This window comes from Mauremys mutica, chromosome 8 (assembly GCF_020497125.1).
Source record: "Mauremys mutica isolate MM-2020 ecotype Southern chromosome 8, ASM2049712v1, whole genome shotgun sequence".
Lineage (NCBI taxonomy): Eukaryota > Metazoa > Chordata > Testudines > Geoemydidae > Mauremys > Mauremys mutica.
The window spans coordinates 83,368,371-83,384,886 of NC_059079.1; the positions used below are offsets into that span (position 1 = coordinate 83,368,371).

At 40.5% G+C, this 16,516-nt stretch overlaps 1 protein-coding gene across 1 annotated transcript in view; it reads right to left on the reverse strand.

Moving 5' to 3' along the window:
• TENM2 (teneurin transmembrane protein 2) overlaps nt 1–16,516 on the reverse strand; it is a 966,597-nt gene that overhangs the window by 798,876 nt on the left and 151,205 nt on the right. The window contains exon 4 of the mRNA XM_045027903.1: nt 15,286–15,587. Within this exon, the coding sequence (XP_044883838.1) occupies nt 15,286–15,511 (226 nt within the window). The 5' untranslated portion in view covers nt 15,512–15,587. The remainder of the gene's footprint in view (nt 1–15,285; nt 15,588–16,516) is intronic.

The following is a 16,516-nucleotide window of genomic DNA, read 5'->3' on the forward strand; positions in this document are numbered from 1 at the left end:
CTGATTTAAATCATTTCCTTTTACAGCACTAGGACTTTTTCAACAGATACAACTTAACAGGTATAACTGGTAGTCAGTGTAAGGAAAGAGTTACAGAATACAAAGATATTTCGAAAGCTTACAAGAGGAAAAGTTTACATGAATCTTTTCCTCATGCTATTTAATGACCCTTGCCATAGAGTAAGAGCTACCCAGAACTGCTGGAATAAGCCACTATTATGATTTCTATGACCTTTTTTTCTCAAAAGAAAGCTGTACATATGTTCATGTGCACAAAAGATGTTTCCTCACTCCCTCTCCAAGAAGCCTTTCTTATAATGAATGCCAGGGACAGTAATGGGGAAGGGGGGGCAGAGGGGGAGAGAATCTCCTATGCTAATGTGATTCAAATCTGAATACCTGCAATTTTAGGGTGACTGCATTATCATCTGAACTTAGAGTTACATCTCTGAGGGTCACTTGACTAAAGCTAGAAGTGTAAGTGATAGAAGCCTGGTTAGAAGTTGAATTTTCTAAATGTACTTATTTTCCCCATGGTATATTCTCTTTTTTTTAAAAATTATGCTCAGATGATCCCTTTAAATAGCTCAATTAATGGTATCAATAGAATATTCCAGAAAGCAAGTGTATAAAATATCTTGCTCAAGAAGGTGGTAAAATACCAACTAATGCAGGTGATATATTTCAGAAGAAAAAAAAAAGAGGCTGTGAAAAACACATTTTTAAAACCACATTAGCAATTTCCACAATCTATTGTTCGTATTAGGGTAGTTTTGATTTAAATCAAATTTATTTAAATCACAATTTAAATCACTAGTCAGGAAGAATTTAATCATGGATTTCTACATAAAAGTGCATTCTTGTTGGTTGTTATAACCTTAATACATATTCTTCACAACTCAGAGATAGATGTAGGTTTCATTTTTAGAAGGTGTACGCTATACCTTTTTGAAGTGATTTATTTTGAAAACGTTTCAGATTAGTTTTACAGCTATATCAGAAAATGAATGATTGTTGGTTATTTCATGTACCAAAGGTAATTGAAGCAGATATTTATGAAATCATTGGGAGGTGAACTATCTCCAATTCAACAGGTTAATCATTAATATTTGGAGGATTTTCTTGCCATGTTGTATTAGGAGGAGAACATCAGCAGACAGACATTTCAATTGTTTTATTTAACTAAAACAACAATGTTATATATTGTGGATTTTTTTCTTCAACAGCAAACATAGTATTTTAACAAAACTAGCATATGAATTTTCTAATTTAGTTAAACATTCACGTTTTTTAAAATTAGGTTTGTTTCTGTTAAAATTATTTTTAACTAAAATAGTTAACTGAAATATTTAGAAAAAAAAATTGAATTGACCATGTCAGCCAGGTCAACATGAGAAACTTAAAATATTGGCTTTGGCAGCTAACTTGGTTGTCTTCACTTTCATTTTCGTGTTTGTCCATAATCTGGAAAAGAAAAACAAGCTTTCCTGCTTTTTCAGGTCCCAAACAATTTCTCAATTTGGAATGAATTAGTCCAAAGGAAGAAAATATTCTTTCTACACTGGCAGAAGCAGCTACTGCTGTTAAAAGTGAGATTATTACTTCAACAGTTTCTGAATCCAAGTGCTTAAGTGACTTCCACAGGTGTGACTTTCTTTAAAATATCATCGGCAAACATATATTTCTTGAATGGTTCACCCTTAGCTCTGAAGTTTATTATATTGGGCATTATGGAGGGATGATTGCTGAATGTCCATGTCATAGCCAACTCCTCTTCTTCAGCAGTTAAGGTTTGACCCTGGTACCGAGTATTAAGAATATCTGCAAGAAAATGAGCTGAGATAGTGCTTGTCCCATTCGTTTTTTTAATGCTTGTAATTTAACTCTGTCATTGCATATTTCTCTTTTTAAGATTTCACTCAGTTCCTTCCAAATTTCCAACAGTATCAGCAATAAAACAGTTATTTCCCTGCATTTTGTTCAAGACTACAGAAATAGGCTTCAGGGTACTCAACATGCATTCAACATTTCTCTTAAGCCCAATGTTGAGAACTTTGTCTGTGACAGACCCAGCTATTTTTTCACAATTTTGTTCACAAACTATCATCAGATTAGGCCAGTTCTTGATATAGTGCTCAAAACAGTCCACGACTGAGTTCCATGACTTCCATCACGTCTTGTGGGAGAGTTAGCTTGGTTCCTCCCACTTTTTTCAGAGCAGCTAAGATCTGCCTATTTCAGCTATTTATTTTTCATATCACAACTGCATCTAAAATGATAGCACAGTAACTCCTCACTTAAAGTCATCCTGGTTAGCGTTGTTTCATTGCTGATCGTTTAGGGAACATGCCCGTTTAAAGTTGTACAATGCTCTCTTATGTTTTTTGGCAGCTGCCTGCTTTGTCCACTGCTTGTAGAAAGAACAGCCCACTGGAGCTAGCTGGTGGAGGCTTGGAACCAGGGTGGACTGGCAGCCCCTCTATCAGCTCCCCGCTTCCCTAAGTTCCCTGTGTGGCAGCTACCCAGAAGGGTATCAGTTGCTGGGCAGTTCACTTGTCCCTCCCCCTCACTGCTGTGTACTGCTCCTACCCTTGGCCTTGGAGCTGCTCCCGGGAGCCTCTTGCCTGCTGGGAGAAGGGGAGAAGAGGGATGCTGTCAGGGTGTCCCCCTCCCTCCTGGCCCCAGATCCTTTATCCCATTGGGCCATCACCACAGAGCAGGGGGGACATGACAAGGCTCAGGATGGAGGGAGTTTGCTGGCAGCAGCTGCCGTCTCAACTTGCTGATCTACGTAATAAGGCAGTGTACTTAGAGTAGTGTCAGCATACTTAAAGGGGCAATGCACGTCTGTCTCTCTCACACAGGGTGTGTGTCTCTGTCTCTCTCTGTCATGCTGTCTCCCCTCCCTCCATTCATGCTGCCTTGTAGAGTGTGAGGCAACATTAACAATGTGTTAACCCTTGAGGGCTCAGCCAAGTGCTAGTTCATCATTTAGCAGTAAGGCATTCCCTGGGAAATATCCCACCCTCTTCCATCCTCTGACTTCACCACCTCAACCAAGCTTCACAATCATCATTGCTGTGTACAGTACTAAACTGTTTAAAACTTATAGTGTGTGTGTATGTGTGTATATTATATATATATATATATATATATGTCTTTTATCCAGCGAAAAACATCTCCCTGGAACCTAGCCCCCCCCCCCATTTACATTAATTCTTATGGGGAAATTGGATTTGATTTACATTGTTTCGCTTAAAGTAGAATTTTTCAGGAACATAACTAAAACATTAAGCGAGGAGTTACTGTACCATAGAGTAACAACTATATTTTTTGCTCAAACATGAGAATTCAAGAATAGTCCAGAAGGAAGATAGGCAGTCCTTAAGAAAGAAGTATTAAATAAAAAAAAGTTTACCAACCTGAAGATCCTGCATGTTCAGACATGTTCCTTTCATCATCTTCAACGCAGCTTCCTCCTGAGAAGGAACACTTCTCATGACGTTGCCTTGCGTTTCTTTGTTGCACTGTTTGCGTTTTGCACGCATGCCTGTCTTACCCACAGGTAGAGGAACTTCATTAAAATATTCCCAGACTGGGTATCTTTTATGGCTTGCTGCCATTATATGTTTTCCCTTTACGTGAGAGAATGGTATGGTAGATCTCAAATCAATTAAGGCTACACTCAGAAAGACCTCAAGACTTCTGGAATACACTGCTCAGTTTCACTTTTGTTTCTACTGCCTGTCCCTCCCTTCTTACATTTATATCCAGACTTCTTCTCCTTTTCCAGATCTATTCCACCCCCCGACAATCTTCTATTCATTGAATTTTTTGAAACTTCGCACTTTTAGATAGAGAAAAGGGATTGACTCTGTGAACACAAATTTGCAGAGGGACAATAGGGTTGAGGTCTGTTATTTCTCACCTCTATATATTATTTATTTTAAAACATTTTTGCTGTTAACAAGCATGTTATCTCTGGAGACACAAATCCACAGTTTGAGAACTGTAAAACTAAGCACCCCGATGGTATCTCCTAGACCGGGGTGGGCAAACTACGGCCCATGGGCCAGATCCGGCCCCTCAGGGCTTTGGATCCAGCCTGTGGTGCCGCCGGCACCATGTCCTGTGACCCCTGGGCGGGGGGGGGGCAGAGGGCTCCGTGCATTGCCCTTGCATCTAGGCACTGTGCTCCGCAGTTCCCATTGGCTGGGAACAGGGAACCGTGACCAATGGGAGCTTCAGGGGTGGTACCTAGAGGCGCGGCAAGGGCAGCACACCCAGAGCCCCCCGCCCCCCAGGGGCCGCAGCACTTCCTGACCCTGGTGCATGCTGACCCAGTGCGTGCCACTGCCATCCTGGAGCCCAAACCCCTCCTGCACCCCGCCCCCCAACTCCCTGCCCTAAGCCCCCTGCTACACCCTGCACCCCCTGCCCTGAGCCCCCTGCCGCACCTCGCACCCCTCCTGCACCCCTTTCCTGAGGCCCCTCATACACCCCTTCCCTGAGTCCCCTCATACACCCTGCACTTCTCCTCTGATGCAATCCCTTGCCCTGAGTCCCTGCCTGCATATCACACCCCCTCCCACAGCCCGCACTCTCTCCCATACCTAAATATTCTATACAGAAGCCCCTGGAACCCATAAAATTGGGTCCCTAATCCATGAACTACTGGAACTCGTTTACAAAACTTTTCTTAAACATTACATGAATATATTGTCTCATACTATATTATTAGAATGTATAATCCCTATTCCATGATGAGATGTCTTTGAGCTATAATGTATCTTACATTAAAACTATCTTTAGATATAGAGTTTTTTCCTCAGAAATCATTTTATCCAAAAAATCTGATTTAAATTAAAAAATCCATTTTTTTTAGTCATTGATTTTTATCCACCCTGGTTCATATCTTTGCATTTTTTAAAAAAAAATATTTAATAAAAAAACAAATCAACTGTTATGTCCCAACTTTCCTGTGAAATGTATGCAGAAGCCTTTAAAAAAAGAATTTGAATTTAACAGTGCTAGCTCAATACATACTTGATATTATTTCTTACTTCAGTGTACAAATGTAATGATAGCATATGTAGCATGGGTTGTAACCCCGTGAGTATCTTGTGAAGCACAGAAGTGAACTGCTCAAGGGTTCCAATGTATTACAGTGGCACATACCATAATAAGATACTTATCACAAAAGGCGGGAGCATGTAATTCTTACTCCCACTGATAAGGGCTCCCTCACAGTCGTATCCTTACTGGAGTCAATGGGCTACTTATGTAAAACCCTTATTCAGTAAGGAACCCAAGCATGTGTCCAGCTTTAGGCATGTGAGCAGTTCCATTAAATTCAATGAGACTACTCAGGTGTCTAAAGTTAGGCAAGTGCTTATGTGCCATGCTGAAATGGGGAGTGGGTGCCCACTGGTATAAGGATTGCACACTCCAGCTCTTACTAAAATAAGTTTTAAAAATTAAGTGGATGATTTTTTGCAGGTGATGAACAGACCACATTTACAGGCACTTAGTAAATATCTAGCATAGGCCCATTGGGAAGTCAATGGGACCACACAAGACAGCAAGCACAGAGCTAGGTAATAAGGTTTGCAGTATCAGGTCCTAATGCACCATTTCATTGAACAACAGTATTATACTGCAGGGAAATGCACTAATTAGTTTCGACAATTTGAATTTTTAAAAATAATTTCAATAGATGATATTGATGTTTATTTTAAGCATTCTTTAGATTATCTATTTAAACTTTCATACTAGTGAGAAATTATGGATGTGAGACATTTATTTAATAATAGCAGACGTTAAGGTTCAGAAAGTTAAAACTTCATAAAAACTTAAAATACAAAATGATCAACATCAAGTAAATATCCTTAAATCGACAAATCAGACCTGTTTTTACTATTTATTCACTATTCCATTTCTAACAAATCACTGGATTTTGACTAATCAATTCTCAAGCATAATTTTCTTATGTTGCCTATCTGTAAATTTTGATCGTTGATGGAAATATAGTTTCACTGGCATATGGGTGGGTGTGAGGAAGCCAATAATTACCAACATTTACCAATTAAAAAAAATTGAGTTCTTCCAAGCCTAACTTCAAGACACAGCTGCCCAGATATTTTTTTCATTCTGTTTAGTGATTCTATTTTTCATCTATTAGAGCAGTGGCTCCCAACCTGCCCAGACTACTGTACCCCGTTCAGGAGTCTAATTTTTCTTGCATACCCCTAACTTTTACCTCACTTAAAAACTTACAAAATCAGACATAAAAATACAAAAGCATCTCAGCACACTATTACTGAAAAATTGCTTCCATTCTCATTGTTACCATATAATTATAAAATAAATCAATTGGAATATAAATACTGTACTTACATTTCAGCGTATAGGGCAGTATAAACAAGTCACTGTCTGTATGACATTTTAGTTTGTACTGACTTCACTAATGCTTTTTATGTAGCCTGTTGTAAAACTAGGCAAATATCTAGATGCGTTGATGTACCACCTGGAAGACCTCAGCGTACCCCAGGGGCATGCATACCCGTGGTTGAGAACCACTGTTATTACAAAACCTTGTGAGGAATCAGACCCCTCCCATTCTTGTTTGCTTAGTTTTATTTTGTGATCCCTCCATTCACTCTCCCTTTCCACATTCCTCCTAGATTAGTGTTTTCCCTAATTACACTGTGACACAATGCTCTCCAAGGGCCAGATTCTGATCTCTTCATTCACAGTAAGTAGTAATTCACCCATTGATATCAATGGGACTGCCCAGGAAGTAAGGGACAGCAATGAATGTGGGAGTACTTGATGATATATACTCTCCCAAGGAGGAGGAAGTTACAGCAAGTTAATGCCACTTCACTCTTGGAGAGCAGCCACATGATGTTTAACAGGCTTTAAACTTATGTGCATTGACTTCACCCCTTGTTGATTTACCTTAAGTATCCTGAGGATCGTGCTATAGACATAATCCCAGACAATCAAAAGGGAATAGCCAGTTTCATTACCCTCATTTACAGGTGTAGACAGCACACAGGCCAACCATTAACACTGAATGGGTCCAACTACACAAACAATGGGGCAGGAGGAGGTGGCCCTACTGCATCCTCTGGTTAACTGGGAAAACTGAGACAAAAAGGATAACTTTACAGCTGGACTCTAACATAGACATCATTGAGTAATGTGGTAATTGGGCCCAGATATGCACAAGGGACAGTGGGTGGCTATGACAATTCTCTCTAAGAGGAGAGGCAGATTCCTGGGGAGAAATTGAGACCAGGCTGTGTCCCATGAGCTTATTGGCTTTCAAAGAACAGGTCAGTTGGTTCATGTCTTTCTCTAACTCAAGAGGGAAGCCCTCCAAACTTAGCTTGGAGCAAAGCTTAAGTCTTGATGAGACGAAATATACAAATACTATTTGTGATTTTAAAATCACTCTCTCTAAAGCTTGGATCCAACTGGTATATAAAAACAATTTGTATTAAGAAGCCTATAGGCTGTTATCACTGGCCACAAGAAACAAAGGCTTTGGATTTCAGAGAGTAGCCCAATGTTGGTCTAAGAGTGGAACAATCATGAGATAAATGGTAAAAGGCCCAAGATGGTTGCTGTCAGACACAACAGGACAGGAGCAGAGCTGCAGCTAGCCTTGTAACCATGACACATACTGTTTTATGTAAATCAGGTCATCACAATCTGGCCCCACTGAACTATTATTGGATGGCGATGTTGTGATGTGCAAGCAGGGGAACAAGAATAAGAACAGTAAACTAATATCCACTTTTCATCTCCTGTCTGAAGAGACGAAAGCTTAGGTGCCCCATGTAGTTCCCCTTTTAATTATTATTCTCACAGGATTCTTTTGTCCCTTTGAGACAATTTGTCCAACATATACACACACATGAAGCAATCAAATATCCAAAGACTGAGGATTATTTTGGGATATTAACACAACTTGAAATTCAATGGGAATTGGGTGTCTTACTCCCCTTTGTGACTCACTCCTCTTTATTAACCACAATATATTCAAGTTTCCTCTGTATTATATATAATCCATTGACTCATAAAGCATGAAAGCAAGCGCTAAAATAGAGACATGTAAAAGGGACACATTTACTATAAAATAACCATGCGCTATGGTCATTGTAAAGTACTTGCTTAATATCAGAATATTCCTATTGGACATCAGTGTGAATTAGAACAAGCTACCAGCCATATACATTTGTATAAGGATAAGAATAAAAAATAAATTAGTGGAGATGTACACATGTTATAACTTGTTTTTCCTCCACTGATATTATGTCTCTATCTAAAAGGAAAGGTAATGAAATACAAAATGATACTCAGTCCACTTTGGCAAGATATTCCAAATATTATAAAAGGCTGTTGGGCATTGTTAAATAAGTTTGTGTTTGTTCCACTGATTTTTTAATATCTTCAAGCACACACTATTTGTTCTGATCATTCCCAGCAGAGATTTACTGCTGAACTAGATCTGACTTGAGATTGAGTGGATGAGAAAGCAGTCAGCGCAATACAAATACTGAGTAACAACTTTCTCTGATGGATGAAAGCCTGGGGTTTGGCTCAAGCAGAAAGGCAGAACTTGTGAGACAGGACTGTCAAGTGAAGAACTCAAGAATTGTGCATCCATTCAATTTTTGTACACTTTTCCTCAAGGTTGATTCTGGAACTGCTACAGCTGAAAATTAAATTTTAAACCTAAAACATGGACACTTAAAATGCAACATCTCTTTTGATAATACTACTAAATACGTGGAGAGATGATTAGGACTCCACCCATTACCTGTAGGGTGCAACAGAATGTTCACTGCTTGCATCTAGTGCTTCCCAGCTCTACTTGCATAGAAGTGGACAGTTGCAACCAGCCAATTCAAGTTCTCTGTAAACGTAGCAGAGTTCTAAAGTGACAAGTCATCTTTTAAATATATCCTGGTTACAAAAGTCCACATATATACATTTTTATTTCAAAGTGACTTCTTTAAAGCATGGTTTTAAAACAAAACCAAGACCCCCAACATATCCCCCTACTCTCATAGTCTTCACTGCTAATCTACCTTCCTTCTGTTGTATCAGTACATGAAGTTGGAAAAAAAAATGTTCTCTTATAAAAAAAATGAAGTGAATCTCTTTGGAAGCTAAATGCATAGCATGTAGACAAATCCACACCATACCAGAAGGCTGTAAGATACTCCAATATTAAAAAGGTGTTAGAACTACTTTCTCACACATCTTTGCAAAGGTTTGACAGAGTAACAATATTTCTATTCATCTTAACATGGAACATTTAAAAAAGAGATTCTTCACCTTTTATGACAAATTTGTAACATTAGAATCTTTTCCCCCAATAAACCGAAGAGCTGAATTTTTCAAACTGACTGGACAATAAAGTTACCCACACGGGGGTGTTGAATTATATTTGCATTTCTGTCTATGCTAAATATTAAAATAAACAATGGTGAGAACAGGTGTCAGAAAAGTTACCACAGGGATAATTGGTTTGTGGCAGCTCAGCATTCATAGCTATGATGCTTTTTGATCCTTTGATGTCGGCTCTTACTATCATTGTGAAGCAGAATTCACCAAGCATTGGATAGTTCACCCACTAATATGAAACATGAGCTGGGTTTTAGACCATTGTGAGGCTGGTTAGTTTTCCCTACTGATGTTCTTTTGCAACAGTAATTCTGCTCAGTATGAAAGGAACCACGGGTTCAGACATTTGATGTATGAATTTGGCTGAGCCAATGGGATGAAGCTACTGTCTATGGGATTATGACAATGCCTAAGTCAGAATCCCTCCTAAATGTAATGGCACTGCAGCCTGGTGACAGACATAGCCTACCATGCTCATTTTCCACATTTTCAACCAACACTGCAAAGTAGTCTGACGACAATCAACAACTATGATGGAGAGGATTTTTTTCTTTTGGTTGGTATGTTTGCTAGGAACTAGACAAACCATAAAACTCATTTCACACAAGAATCTAAACTAGCTATCAGACTGTAATGATTTTCAGTCATTATCAACTCTGATTTAAAACTGACAACAAAAGATAAGAGGTTTTTGTATGCCATCACCATTCCCTTCACCCAAACTAACTCACAGAGGCATTTATAACTTTTGAAGACCTGTCTGCTCACAAAATAATGAAACAGATATGCAGAGCAGAAAGACAGGGTAACATGCACATCAGAACACCAAACCAAAGTTTGAAGGTCTAATTTTAAGCTTTCCAGCCCTGAGTATAACTTTTACATCAAGAATTTCAGTGTCAAGACTTCATCGATCAAAAATGAAAATGGTACAACTCAGTCTTGTACTTGACAGATTTTTACTGCAATTCTCAAAAACAACTATCATCTAAGATCTCAACTTAAAGCAGCTGCTTTATGTAGTCTTAATGCCATGGTTAATCAAACGGATATATGTCAACAAGTCACACCACGGAGAGCTTTACTGGCAGAAGGGACAAAATATTGGGAAAATATCTGAAACCATTTAAAGGCAAAAATCATTCAAATTCTTCCTACAGTAGCGAAAAGAAAAATTACTTTCAGGACTACCCATTTAAAACACACGTCTATTTCCTGCAAAATTTAAATCCCATAAAAACACCCACTCGAACTTTGAATAAATTAGCATTTGTAAATTCCTAGACGTCTGCAGCTGGAAACTGCATGTGCAAATACTTCTCTTTACATTTTCCTAACTACATTTGGAACCGCACAGCATTTAATTCACACCAGCTATTGCAGACACTGAAAACACAGTAAGAACAAGGAGTCCGGTGGCACCTTAAAGACTAGCAGATTTATTTGGGCATAAGCTTTCGTGGGTAAAAAACCTCACTTCTTAAGATGCATCTGACCAAATTATTATTATTTATAACCAAATAAATCTGCTAGTCTTTAAGGTGCCACCGGACTCCTTGTTGTATTTGTGGATACAGACTAACACGACTACTCCCTGATACTTGAAAACACAGTGTGCAAATTGTTAAACTATGCCTACTCTCCTGTTCATACACACTTCATGTAAACAGGAGAGAGAGAGAGAGAGAGAGAGAGAATGTGTATCTATATATGCCAATGACCATTCTCATGGAGGTGTCCATCTGAAAACCATGCAGTCAAGTGTGGCATCCATGGATCTGGATGCCTGAATCTGCAATTGTGTTGTCTCAGCAGTTACGGAAATGTCCGGACTGGGAGAGGTTGCTTCAAAATGTGGATAAGAGGGAATCAGAATTGGCGAGGCCAAAACAGAGCGATCAGAATGGCCAACGTTCTCCCACACTGGAGTTTGTGGAGACCGCAGGATTGGAGTGTGTGTGGGGGAAGGGAGGGCGGGAGTAGTTCGTATGGTCTGACCAAATCAACGACCAGAGAATCACCCAATGAGTGGGCACAAAGTCCTCCCTGGAGCAATACTGGGTGCAGTTGGTGGTGGTGGTGTGATGTAAAGAGGTCTCTGATTGGTGTATCCCAGCAATATGTCTGTGATTATTGTATCATGCAACTCCTATTTGTGGTCAGTTGCAAAGTTCCGCAGATTCTCTCAGCAGATCACATTCTAGTTTCAAGGCAGGTAGGCTGCTGGAAAAAGGATATGATGTCTGAGAATAATTGCCTCCATATACAGCACTGGAGACCTTGTGCTCCCTTGTTTATATAGTATGCTGTGGTCGTGTTGTCTGACAAGTGGCAATAGGAGATAGCTGGTAAGAACATGTGGCATGTTCTGCATACTACCTGAAATTCAATATGTTTATGTATCCTGGCCTCTCGCATGATCCAATGTGAGTGCCTCAGCCTGAATAAGAAGTGTCCCTTATTACTGTCACAGTCAGTGAGCATGGGCATACCAGAGCAGACTTGTAGCAGGTGTTTCCACCAATGAAGAGAAGAGCTACTCAATGTTCCACTGGAGGTTATGGTGTCCATGAACTGGTGCATAGGAGAATAGATTCTTTGGAGCCATAGTTGTAGACAAAGGTGAAGGTGGGCAAAGCGTGTGATGTATGTGCATACCACCACGTGCCCTAGGATGGAAAGGCAGGTCCTGGCTGAGACCGAAAGGTTGGAGGTTATCGGAGCTATTTGTTCTAGTAGGCTCTGGAATCTGTCCTGTGATAGATAAGCTTATGGGGAGCTCTGCTGCTCCTCTCTGCAACTCAGAGTCCACCTTTAGGATCAGAATATTGTTGTGAGAAAGATCTCTGGGGAGAGGGTGACCGGTCATGAGAAAGATCTCTGGGGAGTGGGTGGGGGACGTGGAAGAAGCATGGTCAAACTATGGTGTAGCAGCATACAGGGCCATCTCTAGGCACCAGTGCTCCAAGCATGTGCTTGGGGCGGCACTTTCCAAGGGGTGGCACTCTAGGAGCCGGCCCTGAGCGGGAGGTGAGCTGCAGAGGTGAGGGGCGCGGAGCGGGCCGCAGGAAGTAACCCGGGGGGGGGGCAGAGGAACCGCTCCTCCCACCTCACCTCTGTTCCACTGCCACCTGCTCCCCCGAGTGCGCCGCTGCTCTGCTTCTCCCCCCTCCCTCCCAGGCTTGCCGCATGAATCAGCTGTTTTGCGGCAAGCCTGGGAGGGAGCGGGGAGAAGCAGAGTGGCGGCAGCGCACTCAGGGGAGCAGGCGGAATGGAGGTGAGCTGGTCTAGTCCATGGTGGTGTTGTTTGGTCCACTCTGACACAGGCTGTATTACCAAGGAGTTAGAAGAAGGGTGTGAAAATAAAAATTCTGACCCTTTGGGGGGGCGGGGAATGTAGTATCTTTTCTCAGCCCTCTTCAGGATCGGTGCACATGTTGCCGGGGTATGCCACATGGTGTGCAACAGTTGAAGAACAGTGTTAAGTGGTAAGGCCACCCTTGCCAATACTGATCCATGCAGAATGCCTAATAATTGGTGCAGACTGCCCTGCACCTCTTCCAGTGGGATCTCAAGAGCATTGGCTATTGTCTGTAGGAGTTCTTGAATCTGATGACAGTCGTCTGGAAGGGAGGAAGGTGATGACGACACATTTGGAAATGAAGGGAACCTCTTCAGATCAACTGGAGCTGGGCTGATCGGTGCATCATCAAACTCCATTGCTGGATGTCTACTGGATAAAGGGCAGGGCAGTGAAACAAGGGAGTTCTTTGAAGCCAAACGAGACTGTTCTGAAGGCGTATACTGGGGCCATGAGTTCCAATATGGCCTACCTGGTTGATCCTGCTGCTGTTGTACTTTGCCCAAGGAGCCAGACACCAGCTTCTTGGGTAATGCACAGGAGGAAATGCCACAGAGCCATCGGAACCCTCTGGTAGTCGTGTTCCCATAACGGAAGCGGTGGACTGTGCCCAATGTCCATATCCTCAAATTCAGAGGAGTCAAGGTCTTGCATTAAAGGTGGTACCGACAGAGCCATCAGAACAAGATGCATTGGGGAAGTACAGCCAGGAGGTAGATGTATTGCAGGAGATGGAGCCTCTGCAGAGGTGAGTGCACCAGGACACATAGAGACCTCATTCCTTTCAGGTCAAACAGTTCATGAGGGCCAGAAGTGCTTCTGAGGGCAGGTCTACACTACCTCTAAAGTTGATCTAACTTGTGTTGCTCAAGGGAATGAAAAATTTGCAAGTTATAGTGACCTGAGTGCTATGTCGGTGGGAGATGTTTTCCCACCAACATAGCTTCTGCTTCTCACGGAGGTGGAGTCATTATGCTGATAGGAGAGCACTCTCCTGTTGGCATAGACCACCTTCACCAGATGCGCTACAGTGGCACAGCTGCATCAGTGCAGCTGTGCTAATGTAGTGCTTCTAGTGTAAACCTTCCCCCAGTCTCCCCAGAGTCAATGGTACCTGGTCTATTGATGGAACTAGAACGAGTAAAGGCACCTGTCTCAGGACTGACCATTCATGGGATACCAGCGGAGCCAGAGCAGGCTGGCGGCCGTGCGGCCTCTTATTCTTGTGCTGTAGAGAATAATCTCATGTTGTTAGGGAGATAGGATTCCATTAGACTGGTAGCCTTAAAAGTTAGAGGAGTCCTATGTTAGCATGATACTTTACTAAGAGATTTATTTCCTCCTTGGGGGAGTAAGAAGAGAGGGCATATTAATAAGTTCAAGCTGCCTAAATCCAGTCAAACGTTACATACTAAACCACATCTAATTGTTCATGTGGAACTGATTTACTTTTTAGCTCCCCTCTATGCAATTTTGGGGCAAGTGACAATCTAATGAAGCAAAAGATTCCAATGAATCTAATGAAGCAACGACTGCTCATCTGAAGCAATGTTTACACATCTCTCCCCCTCACCCGAAGACACACACAATTATGCTGTGTTTCACTTTACTAAGACAACTCACAAAATAGAAGCAGAAACATGTTCAGTGAGGAACTAACCGAAAGAGAAATATTTTAAGCTATTTCTTAGAGAAGTTTAGATTCTCTTTCATTCAGTAGAATCTAGATAGATATTTGAAGCAAACAATTTTATATTGCATATTCAAATTGCATATAAGTTAATGCAAAGGGAATTGTGTAAAGTTGAAATTTAATATGAGTTTTAGAATCTCAGTGAGGTGCTAATATATTATAGCCATTTATTAATTATGTGTTTCCTCCTGCTATTTGCTTTATTAAATAAAGTATAAGCCAACTGCAGTGACAAAATGAAGCCAAAAGAAACAGCATCCTATTTCTATTATACATGTTAGAAACAGGGGAGAAATTCCAAGGTACCAGATTAGTAATTACTGTATGCTAATCACAATGTTTTACTCATTTTAGTAATACAGCCAATCTATCAAAGAAACAAAAAGCAACGTGAAAATGTCACTATTATACCTAAAACTAATACAGATGACATACTGTAAGGTTACAATATTTGCCAATATATGACAAATATGACAGCTGGTTAGGAGTCATTAGTGCTTCTCTATTTAAAATATATGTTAACATAGTGATCTAGGTTTGCCTCACTTACAGAAAGTGACTTCTGACAGGATCGGAAGCCTAAATGTTCCCAGCTTAATGTGACAATGGAAGGGAATGAATTTCCTAATTGAAAATGCAACCCTGTTCCTGCTTTAAACAGGTAAAATTACAAGCATTATCCTTTCTCCATTTTACATGCATTTCTAATGCTACTGGCATGCTGACATATACATTACTGACAGTGGCTAGTGTACCGGGGATTATTGGGACCAAAAAAAAAAGAAAAAAAATTGTTGTGCCTTACACATACCTTGTCTTGGAAACTCGTCTGACTCCCTGTGAACTAGGTCAGAAACTCTATTTCCGTAGTGCATTCTGGTGTCATGATCATAGGCCTTCAATGTCTCACTTGAGCTATAGGACTTCTGAGTTGGTACTCGGCAGTCCTCACTGTCCAATGAAGAACTTGTATAGCGGCATTCCTTCCCACAGCGACCTCTTGTTAGAGAGCGGTGTCTTCGGTCTTTTATATCCATTATTCTGAGTCAGGTAGAAAAAATCAACTTTTTCAGAACAGTTTATCTTTAATCCTGGGGCTGGTCACTCTACCACCTAAAACCAAAAGATAATAAAGAGTGAGAATTGGAGATACAATATGCTGTGACGTTTCACTTTTCTTCACTTGTTCAGAAACACAAAGTGGGCAAACTTGATGGAAAATAAGACCTTGACACTAAGTTCCTTATAAACTTACATAAATTGACTTTAATGGGGGAAAGACGAAAAAGGAAATGGATTTAGCTGTAAGATTTGTTTCATTTAAACTTTGTTTTTATAGAAGAGTTTAAAAATTCATAAAAAACTACTGTAATCTTTTGATTTCCGAATGCACTTTGATAACACAAACTCTGACAGCCTGACATTAGCTCTTGCAATGAAACAGTACAAAGAAAAACAGATTCAAACCAACTAATTATTTCCTTTTGCTGCAGGAGGGCCTGGAATGTGGAGTGCCATATGAAATCGACAATTAAGATTGAAGCATGCAAAGACAGTTACAAACATAAGGCATTAATATTCAGCATTTATGAATTACAATGGTACACATTACATGCTGTGACCATGTGAGTGTACAGCAAGGTCTAGAACAGAATAATTACCGGTTTCTTCTTTAACCATACAGTCCCCTCCACCGTTCCTAACCCCCTTCCATCTCTTTTAAATAAATAAAATATGTGTGTTGAAAAATTTCTCAATCTACCATTGCAATTGAGCAAATCTGTATATACACCACATAAGAAAAAAGACTTTCTGGACGTCATTTGAAATTGTTAAACTGTTTGATCCTAAAATAAATTTGTCTTGGACAGCTAGAAACACTATTTGATTTTATTCATTTGTGTGTGTGTGTGTGTGTGTTTCTATACATGCACTCTTTACCTAGACTTACCATGCTTGATACAGCTGTAAAATACATACCCAACAACGTTTATCAATTGTACTTCCTGAGTTCTCCAAAGGAATTAACTTTGTTACATTCC